Source organism: Molossus molossus, unplaced genomic scaffold (genome assembly GCF_014108415.1).
Source record: "Molossus molossus isolate mMolMol1 unplaced genomic scaffold, mMolMol1.p scaffold_m16_p_4, whole genome shotgun sequence".
Taxonomy (NCBI): domain Eukaryota; kingdom Metazoa; phylum Chordata; class Mammalia; order Chiroptera; family Molossidae; genus Molossus; species Molossus molossus.
The window spans coordinates 51,611,196-51,619,830 of NW_023425377.1; the positions used below are offsets into that span (position 1 = coordinate 51,611,196).

General features: G+C 53.1%; 2 protein-coding genes across 3 annotated transcripts; both read right to left on the reverse strand.

The window, feature by feature from the left end:
- Positions 1 to 2,591: 2,591 nt before the first annotated feature.
- TRAPPC5 (trafficking protein particle complex 5) lies at positions 2,592 to 4,674 on the reverse strand. The gene is made up of 2 exons (XM_036241048.1): positions 4,642 to 4,674; positions 2,592 to 3,213 (listed from the first exon to the last, which is right to left on the reverse strand). The coding sequence occupies exon 2, from the start codon at positions 3,196 to 3,198 to the stop codon at positions 2,632 to 2,634; it is 567 nt and encodes a 188-aa protein (XP_036096941.1). The 5' UTR covers positions 3,199 to 3,213; positions 4,642 to 4,674; the 3' UTR covers positions 2,592 to 2,631.
- A 54-nt stretch (positions 4,675 to 4,728) lies between these two features.
- On the reverse strand, positions 4,729 to 8,270 carry MCEMP1 (mast cell expressed membrane protein 1). Of its 2 annotated transcripts, XM_036240909.1 has the most exons (7): positions 7,951 to 8,262; positions 7,554 to 7,643; positions 6,831 to 6,959; positions 6,583 to 6,633; positions 6,348 to 6,494; positions 6,010 to 6,075; positions 5,889 to 5,909 (listed from the first exon to the last, which is right to left on the reverse strand). In XM_036240909.1, coding segments are annotated over exons 1-7 (609 nt in total). In that variant the 5' UTR covers positions 8,075 to 8,262; the 3' UTR covers positions 5,889 to 5,907. The 2 variants fall into 2 exon arrangements, 1 of the variants encoding a protein (XP_036096802.1); XR_004956468.1 differs by having other exon boundaries at positions 4,729 to 5,909; positions 6,010 to 6,494; positions 7,951 to 8,270.
- Positions 8,271 to 8,635: the final 365 nt, after the last annotated feature.

The window sequence follows — 8,635 nt, forward strand, 5'->3', positions numbered from 1 at the left end:
GTGTGCTTTGCCTTCGCAGAATCCCTCCCACACACCTCACCTCCCCAGTTTCATCTCCTCTCTCTCCTCCCACCACCCCAGCCCCCTCACTGTTTCTTAAACTCTTAGGCTCATTCCAGCCTCAGGGCCCATGCACATGCTGCCCCCCCCCCCCTTCCCACACACACACACTCTCTTCAGCTAGGCCTATCCTGAGCACACTTTCCCTCTCATTTAAAATGACACCCCAACTCTGATTTTTTTTTTTTTTGCCTCACTGTACTTTCTCACCACAACACTGCTCCTTTCAACAAAATGCTGAATTTACTGATCTGTTCGTTGCCTCTCTGCTGGCTAGAACACAAGCTTTACAGAAGATACCTTTGTCTTTTTCTCAGCTGTGTCCCCAATACCTAGCATATAGTAGGAACTCCATAAATATTTGTCAGTGCATGATCATGGTCCAGCCACAACCCAGGGAGGGTTTTTCCCTACTTCATTACAAGAAACATTTATTTACTAGGCAGAACTGAAGATGAGGACCCCAGAACATCCCAAGTACGCCAGGAATAAATTATCTCTGCTCTGGAACCTGCTTTGTTAAACGAGGGGATGCTGCCTGCCTGCGTCACCAAAGGGCTAGTGCTGGGTTCCTCTTCCTCACCCCACCCCCACCTGCCTGGGGGCTTCCTAACTCAAAGCTGCTGTGATGGAATCACAGCTGCCTTTTCTTTCTCCCCATTCTCCCTTGCCCCAAATGTGTGCCCAGTTCCACAATCCTACAGCTTGTTCCAAATCCGCTCCATTCTCTACAAGTCAGTCCCTCCATATCCTCAGAGAGAGAAACAGATCCTGGGCCCTCCTCTCCCAATTTACAAGCTCTCCTGCATTCCCTCCCTTAGGGAACAGTCCTTTGTCCCCTCCTCCCTCCCTATTTCTCTCTAGCATCCTTCACTGCTGGGCTTCTGAACAGAGCTGGCTGTCATCCTTGCCTCTGTCCTACAATCTGGCCCCCAAACCCCTAGCAGGCCCTGGAAGCCACTCTCTCCAGGACTCCTGAAGACCTCAGGCTGCTAAACCCAAAGATGACCCCTGCAGTTCCCTCCAAAATTCAGTTTCCCACCACTCCCAGGCTCTCCTTCCTCAGGGCCTGTGGTTTCCAACTCTGCTGATCCCTGACCTCTCTTGGACTCCAGACCCTGAATCCCTGTTGTCCTCCTGGATACTGTCCCTCCACCCCAGATTCAGGCCGCCACCCTAACCACCCTTTCCCAACTCCTTTGGGTCCCCTCTCTTCCCCCAGCCAACAGCTGTTTCCTGACCACCCCTGTGCTACAGGCTCTGAATGCCAAGTAGTTTTATTTACCTTGTGACACACTGCCTTCTTGTGAGTGCTGAAACTCACCTAGCTCATCATCTCTTGCTGGGACAATTGAAACTGCCCCAATCAAGCCCATGCCCTGGGTCTCCCCTCATGCCATCCTGCACAGTGAGGCTGGACAGAGCACTTAAACAGCACATTGAAGAGCTGCACTCATCCCACCCTTAAAGCCTCCATAAGCAGTGAGAGGGGCCCAGCTGAAAGCACCTGAGGTTTCCATTCAAAATAGACTTGTTCAGGTCCTGTTGGGATCAGGGAACAGGTAGTTTGAACAAATTTTGCCAAGAGTGGCAGGATTTACCTTGTGGAGGAGTGATTAGGGTCTCAGGGTAGTGGGCAAAAGGGAAAGGGTTGCCTGAGGTGTAGTATTTTTTAAACAAGAGATGTGTGTTTTTGTGTCTGTCTTGTACTTAGAAATTAACTTCAAACTATTTTAAGCATCCAGACAATTCTGAAGTAAGTCCACCCACTTCCCCTTAAGAGCCAGGTGTCTAGAGCCAAAGTTCTCAAAGGGTAGCCCATGGTGCATCAGCAGATCCTGGAAACTTGTTAGGCATGCAGATCTTCTAGCCCACTCAAACCTGAAGAATCTGAAACTGGGGGAGGGCAGTCGTGCCACCCAGTCACCCAGGTTTTAATCTTCTGTGCCCTAGCACACTGCCCCTCAAGCTAAGGTACAAAGGTACCCACTGGCGGGTCTTGCTAAAATGTAGACTGAGCCAGTAGGTCTGGGGTGGGCCTGAGAATCTGTTTTACCCACAAGCGCCCCTGAGATGCTGAGACTGCTGGTCCCTGGACCACACTTTGAGTAGCAAGTCTAAAGCAGTGGTCAGCCTGTTTTTTAGGTGCATAACCATACCCAATCCTTACCCTGCTACTGGGCACAAACTATTCACTACCCAGTCCTTTGCAGAAAAAGTGTGCTAGTCCCTGGTCTAAAGGAGTGTCTCTTTGCCTGATCCTCCACCACCACCACCACCACCACCACACACACCTCCAGCCTAGATAGCCTCCAATTGTGATTCCAGAAACTACCAGCATCTCCCCAACTCCAGCAACTCCTTCTGCCTGGTTATCTCTCAAATGTCCCTGGACTCCCTCAACCCTATCTGAAAGCCCAAGCTGGCCCTCCCCATGGTATAAACAGCCTGGACCTTGGCCTCCCTCACCAGAATGGAACAGGGATCCATGTTGTGCTGAGTGAATCTCTGAGGCTTCCACACAAGACACATTTGGGAAGGGAGCTCTCTCATCCTTTATTTCCAATGGGGTCAGCGGCCCTCAAGGGCCCGGTCTCGGGCGATGACAGCCTCCTCGAACTTGATCATGAGCGTGGTGCCCTTGTGCCAGTGTGCTGTGACCTTGGCAGGGAAGCCGCTGTGAGTGAGCACCGCCTCCACGATGCCTGCAGTGAAGCTGGCACAGTTGAGCGTGCTGTTTTCCTTGGGCACCGAGATGTAAGTGTTGATGAGCGGTTCCCGCTCAATGATGTAGAAGGTGCGTGCATCATCGTTGGCCTGCTCCAGCTTGTCGGCCTCCTTGCCAAAAAGCGCCTTCCACACGGCACCCTTGACAAAGAGCAGGGCGCCCAGCACCTTGGTCTCTCGCCGGGCACCCTTTTCACGGGACACCAGCACATCTAGAATGCGCGCACCCACCTGGCGGCCCAGCACAGCAAGGCGCGCCTGCAGCTCCGCCACCGAGAAGACGCGGCTCTGGCAATGCTGCACCAGCTCCGAGAAGAGCAGCGCGAAGGCGCTCAGGCTCACCTCGGTGCGCGGCCGCACCAGCGCGCGCTCCAGCAGTGCCGACTTCCCACGTGTGAAGCGTGCCTCCATGCTGCAGCAGCTTCCCTGCGAGGGGAGATCAGCAACAGCAGTGTCAGGGGCCTGAGAAAGAACGCTGGGCCCCCAGCCCACCCCCACATGGTCTATCACTGACTTCCTACATGGGAACAGATATGGAAGGAAAAAGCATTCACCTGGGAGTAAATCTAGCCTCCAGAGAAGGGCAAACGGGGAAAGAGAGGGGTTAGGGGGTAAGGTGGGAGAGAGAAGAATGGGACCACAAGGAGACGCAAACCCCAATCCCCAGGTGATTACTTGTATGTGAAAAGCACCTTTATGCCCCCTCCACCACCTGTGACAGCAACTAGAAAACTAGGACAGGGAGGTGGGGACTTCAGACCTAGGGCTGGAAGGGGACTCTGGAGTGCACTCCAGCACTGACTTGCTGCAGGTGAAGCTAACTTCCACACCTCTCCCATGCGGAAAGCCGGTGACACTGAACGTGGGAGTAGGGCATGTCGAGAACGGCCAGTATTGGAAGCTTGGGAAACAAACAAGATACACGGGGCAAGCCAGGAAGGGACACTGGGAACGCTTCCAACTCCGAGCAAGCAACGCCAACCTGGCATGCATGAAGCATGCCTCCTTGGGACAAGGATGGACCTGCATTTATAAGAAAGACTGGGGGGAGGGGGGGGCGTTGGGAGCTCCTCACCTCGGTGTGCTCTAGAAAGACAATTAACTGGACTAGAGAGAGGGGGCTGATCATCAAACCCGGGGTTTAAGGGAGCCAGGAGGAGGCGCTGTGATTCTCCATCCCAGCGCTAGAAGCCACAGCAGTCGATGGGGGGAAGAGGCTCGGAAAGGGCTGTAGAAGAAAACCCCCGAACGTGTGCTGAGACCTCCACACTGTGGCCCCGCGGTTGGGGGTGGCAGCGAGTGGGGGAAGGGGTCCCAAGGGCGGGAGACACCCTCTCTTCTCCACCCTCGCCCACTCAGGTGTGAAGCCGCCCAGGGTGGGGTCGGAAGGGGGTACTGAGAACCCAGCCCCCAGACAGGAACCGGGCTAGAGGCCGGAGGGGTCTGGGGATGCTGAGTCGGCCCCCAAGAAGTCTACATGGGGAATGGGAAGACCAGCAGGATCCCAGGGCCTCCAGGACACCCCTCTTCACATGCAGGTGAGCAGCCGCCTACATGGAGAGGGCCTAGCACGCGAGACGGGATGGGTTGTGTTGAGACCCCTCTATTGGGCTGAGATGGAGGTAACGAGCCAAACCGCGGGAAGGCCAGGGCCCGAAGATCCCCGGCATGGAGCGGGCAGAGGGACCGAGGAGGAGCCCACCCCTCCTTGCGGTCCTCCTGGGTGGGCCAGAGTGGGCGGTCCAGCGATCGCGGACGCCGAGACCCTGCCCAGGACCCATAGGTCCGCAGAGAAGAGTCGGGAAGCCGATTAGATCAGGTGCAGGCAAGGGGTGCGGGCGGGCAAGGTCTCACCGGGAACTGCGGCCCTCAGCTCGGCCGAGCTGCTTTACGGTGCCGTAAATGGCCCAATGTGCGCAGGTGCTGCGGTGGGCAGGCGTGCGGGCTCGGCGCACGCGCAGTGATTCCAAAGACCTACCGCTAGGGGGCCTGTGTGTCCGTGGAGCTCGACCCAGGAGTGCGGTCCCGCGGCCTGGGCTCTAGCTGGCTTTGGTTTGTCCACACTCAGGGAGACAGTAGCATCAATGGTCACATGCTCAGGGGCACACGTTTGATGATGGGCACACATCTCTGTTTCAGGTGCACATGTGTACACATGTACATCTCAGGCCACAAACCCTCATGGGCACAAACTCAAGGGCACAGGGACTCAGTTACTACGTGGGTACATGTTCATGGACACAGGGACCCACTCGGGACATCGTCCTCACACACCCTCGTGTCCCCAGCGTTTCTGGAATAACGTCCATCTGTTCACTGTGTGACTTTACCCATTCCCCAAGTCCAGGCATTGGCACACCCGCCCCAAAGCCCCCCAGTCGCCTCAATAACAGATCTGAAAGCCACATTTCTTTTCCTTGGCCTTTGTTTCCATGAATCACAAAATGTGAATGGAGAAACAAACAGACACACGTGTGTACATGCTCTGAGTACCCTCAGTGACATAATCAGGCACAGTCACGTTGACACACAGTTATTCATGCAGGCACGGGGAGTGACAGGGCACACACTGTGACACCTACAATTACAATGTTACATTCCCATAGTGTGTTTCACACACACTTTCACCATGACACGTTTATACATAACATTGCAGGATATTCATGCATATTCACACTGACAGTGAAACATGCATGGGTAACATATGTCACCAACACCCACATTTACTGTAACACACCTTTGTGATCCCTGCTGACACTGCCACCCACTGTAATATGCATGACACTCACAACATACTATGAGACATACATGTCACATGGACAGAGACACAGGTGTGCATACCACACCCTCTGTGACTCCCACATTCAATATTCACCCAAAACACCTTCTTGTGGAACACAGTGAAATAACTGCCCTCCATGAAATGTTGACCCCTGCACACACACAACTCCACAACACTCATTCACCATGACATATAATTTTTTTTTTGACATATAATTTTTTATATGTGGGGATGAGGAACAGGTTCAGACCAGGCTGGGGCCCCCATGTTTCATCTTTACTGGGAGGTACCACCCTGTCATCCAGGCTTCCTTGTTTTCTTGTTTATTTATGTGTGGGCTCTGTGGAGGAGGGAGGTGGAGATCCAAGATCAGGCAAATCTCCCCTGGGAGAGAAGCTAAGGCCAAATCGATAGCTCCACCTCCTCTGGCCCCAACTTACATTGATTTGGCATTTTCTGCAGCAGCTCAGAGATTTTCTGTAATTGAGTCGTGATTTGGCTTATGCCTAGGGTGGAAGAAGACAGGAAAAAACTGGGGTGGGGCCTCAGATAAGGCCCCCACCTTTATTGGAAGTCCCGTCCTTGCCCAACCCCCCAGGCTGGGGTGCTGCAGAGACCAGCACTGGGGGTTCCCAGCAGCATTTAAATACCTGCAAGTTACTGGAAGGACATCCATCACCACTCCAAATCCTGCTCCTTGGGAGGGCTGTCCCCCACCCACTCCACCCCCCAGATTCCCCTGCACCACAATCTGGGCAGTGAAGGTCCACAGAGGCACCTGCTGACAGCGTCTTCAGTTTCTCATTCCCAGTCTGGACATCATTCTTGACAGTGTCAATGCGCTTTTTGGCATCACTGACGCTCTGCTGGATGTTGCTCCAGGCCTGTTTTTGCCTTTCTTGGCACTCACATGCTGAGCTAGAGACTGAGGGTGTGGATGGGATGTCTGTATCACTGCTCTTTTCTCTACCCCCACCCTGATCCCTTGGGCCTCCCCCAGGTCCTCCCCTCACCATTCCAGATCTCCTTCTTCAAGACCAGCAGCTCCTGGGACATCTCAGAATCTGTTCAGGATGGGGGAGGTTGGAAAACCCTTGAAGTGCCCCAGTTCTGCAGCCCTGGGAGCAGGGGTTGGGGGAAGGGAGAGGAACTAGGGGGAAAGGAAACAGTGGAAACACTGGGCCTCCCCAGCTCCTGAGGACCCCTCCACACTGCCCCAGTCCCCTCCCCCACCACACACCAAAACCAAAAGTTCACTCACTCTTCACCAGGACCCAGGCCAACAGAATGATGGAAAACAGGGTGAGAAGAATGTACAAGCTCATGATGGCTTTGTGCAACCAATGGAAGGCCTGGATAGAGTCCGAGGATGGCCTGGACCAGGCTGGGACTGGGGCAGAGGCAGGGTAGGTGATGTCCAGGGTTCAACGCCACCACTTGGACTATTAGTACTGATTCCAACACCAACAATAGCTCTGTCATCTCACCCACTCTTCCCAATACCATTAGCAGCTTTGACCATCAACAACGCTGCCACCAACAAGCACCCTGACATTGTACTACCAGCACTTGTTTCTAACACTGTCACCATCATGCCCCACTTATCATTCCCATCACCAACAATCACCAATGTCAGCAGTAGCTGTCATCAATAGCCATTAACATTAGTGCAGATTGTTGCCAGCATTGTCCCCATCAACAGCACCTTCATCAACTCTGTCTAGGTGATTCCTTCCTAATCCACTACATTGTCACCTACTCACTATCACCATAACCCAAACCTTCACCATACTTCCACCTACACAATCACCCCATGCCATCATCATCACCTACAAAGCTACCCTCACCACTGTCTCACATAAGTCTTGACACCTTTCTCTATGCTGCTGATCCCAACCTCCACATGCTGCCTGCTGTCCCTGCAATGCCCTCCCACAGACCCCTCCAAAGGCTGTGGGGTGTGGGCTGGCAGGCAGCTACTTACCCTCACTCTTGGGTGGTGAATGATTGCCCTTTGGCTGGTCCTGGTTTCTGAAGGCCAAGGTGATATTTTCATAGTCAGGGTCATCAACACCTGTGGGTGGGTCAGTGGGACGGGTTTGGAAACCTGCCTGGAGCTCTGGGGTGGGGTGGGGATGGGAGGAGACCTCAGAAATCTTGGTTCAACAAACCCCTGCACAGAACACATTTCTGGGGATAAACGTTAACTAAGATCTGCTTCTTGGTTAAGAGAAGAGGGTATGTGAGTGTTTGAGAGATACACATGCACACACAAACACTTTTTGGAAAGGGGAAGAAGCCCTCCAGCCCCTACTCTCAGTTCCTTACTTCTTCCATTCTAACCCTCATTCTTTACCCCAACCCATGCTGAGGTACCTAACCTTTTTTATTGACTGGGGCCTCCCGTTGCTTGTCTTTGAAGGCTGCTGCCTGCATCCCGGCCTCCTGGTTTATGTAGATTTCCTCAGCATCCATGGTCCCCAGTCTGCCAATCTGTCCACACATATCCCCAGCCACCGGAAGGTGTCTCGGCAGATGAAGAAATCTCCGGGTTGGGGTGAGGGGGAGGAAGGAGAGGTCAGTCTCCTCTTTTCAGGGATCTAAAACCCTCCCACCCTGGGGCATTCTCACACCCCCCAGATCAAGAGGGGTCTTAGGAGACCAGAGGTCTCAGGAAGAACCAAGAAGAGAAGCCCACAGACCTAGAGGCAGACCAGAATAGTCAGGAACTTGTGATAGAGGTATTAGCTAATGCTACAGTCATCATTTTGAAATACATAAGTGTATCAAATCAACACCTTATATACCTTAAATTTATGTAATGTTGTATGTCAATTATATTTAATAAAATTATGTTTTTTAAATGATTAGGAACTTTATAGGAAGGTGTGTGTGTGTGTGTCTACCTGGATGAACCTCATCCTCCTGTCTCCTCTCTCTCTTTTTTTTTTGTAATATGTGCCCCTAGCAGGAACTGAACCTGGGACTCTCTGGTCTGCAGGCTGACGCTCAACCACTGAGCCAAACTGGCCAGGGCATGTCTCCTCTATCTCAAGAGAGAAGCTG

Excerpts from the sequence above, each read along its gene's own strand:
- TRAPPC5 (XM_036241048.1), bottom strand. The coding sequence starts at position 3,198 with ATGGAGGCACGCTTCACACGTGGGAAGTCGGCACTGCTGGAGCGCGCG.
- MCEMP1 (XM_036240909.1), bottom strand. The coding sequence starts at position 8,074 with ATGTGTGGACAGATTGGCAGACTGGGGACCATGGATGCTGAGGAAATC. Across the intron at positions 6,634-6,830 it reads GGCCTGGGTCCTGGTGAAGA|ATTCTGAGATGTCCCAGGAG; the intron begins GTGAGTGAACTT and ends CATCCTGAACAG. Across the intron at positions 6,495-6,582 it reads GAAGAAGGAGATCTGGAATG|TCTCTAGCTCAGCATGTGAG; the intron begins GTGAGGGGAGGA and ends CCACACCCTCAG.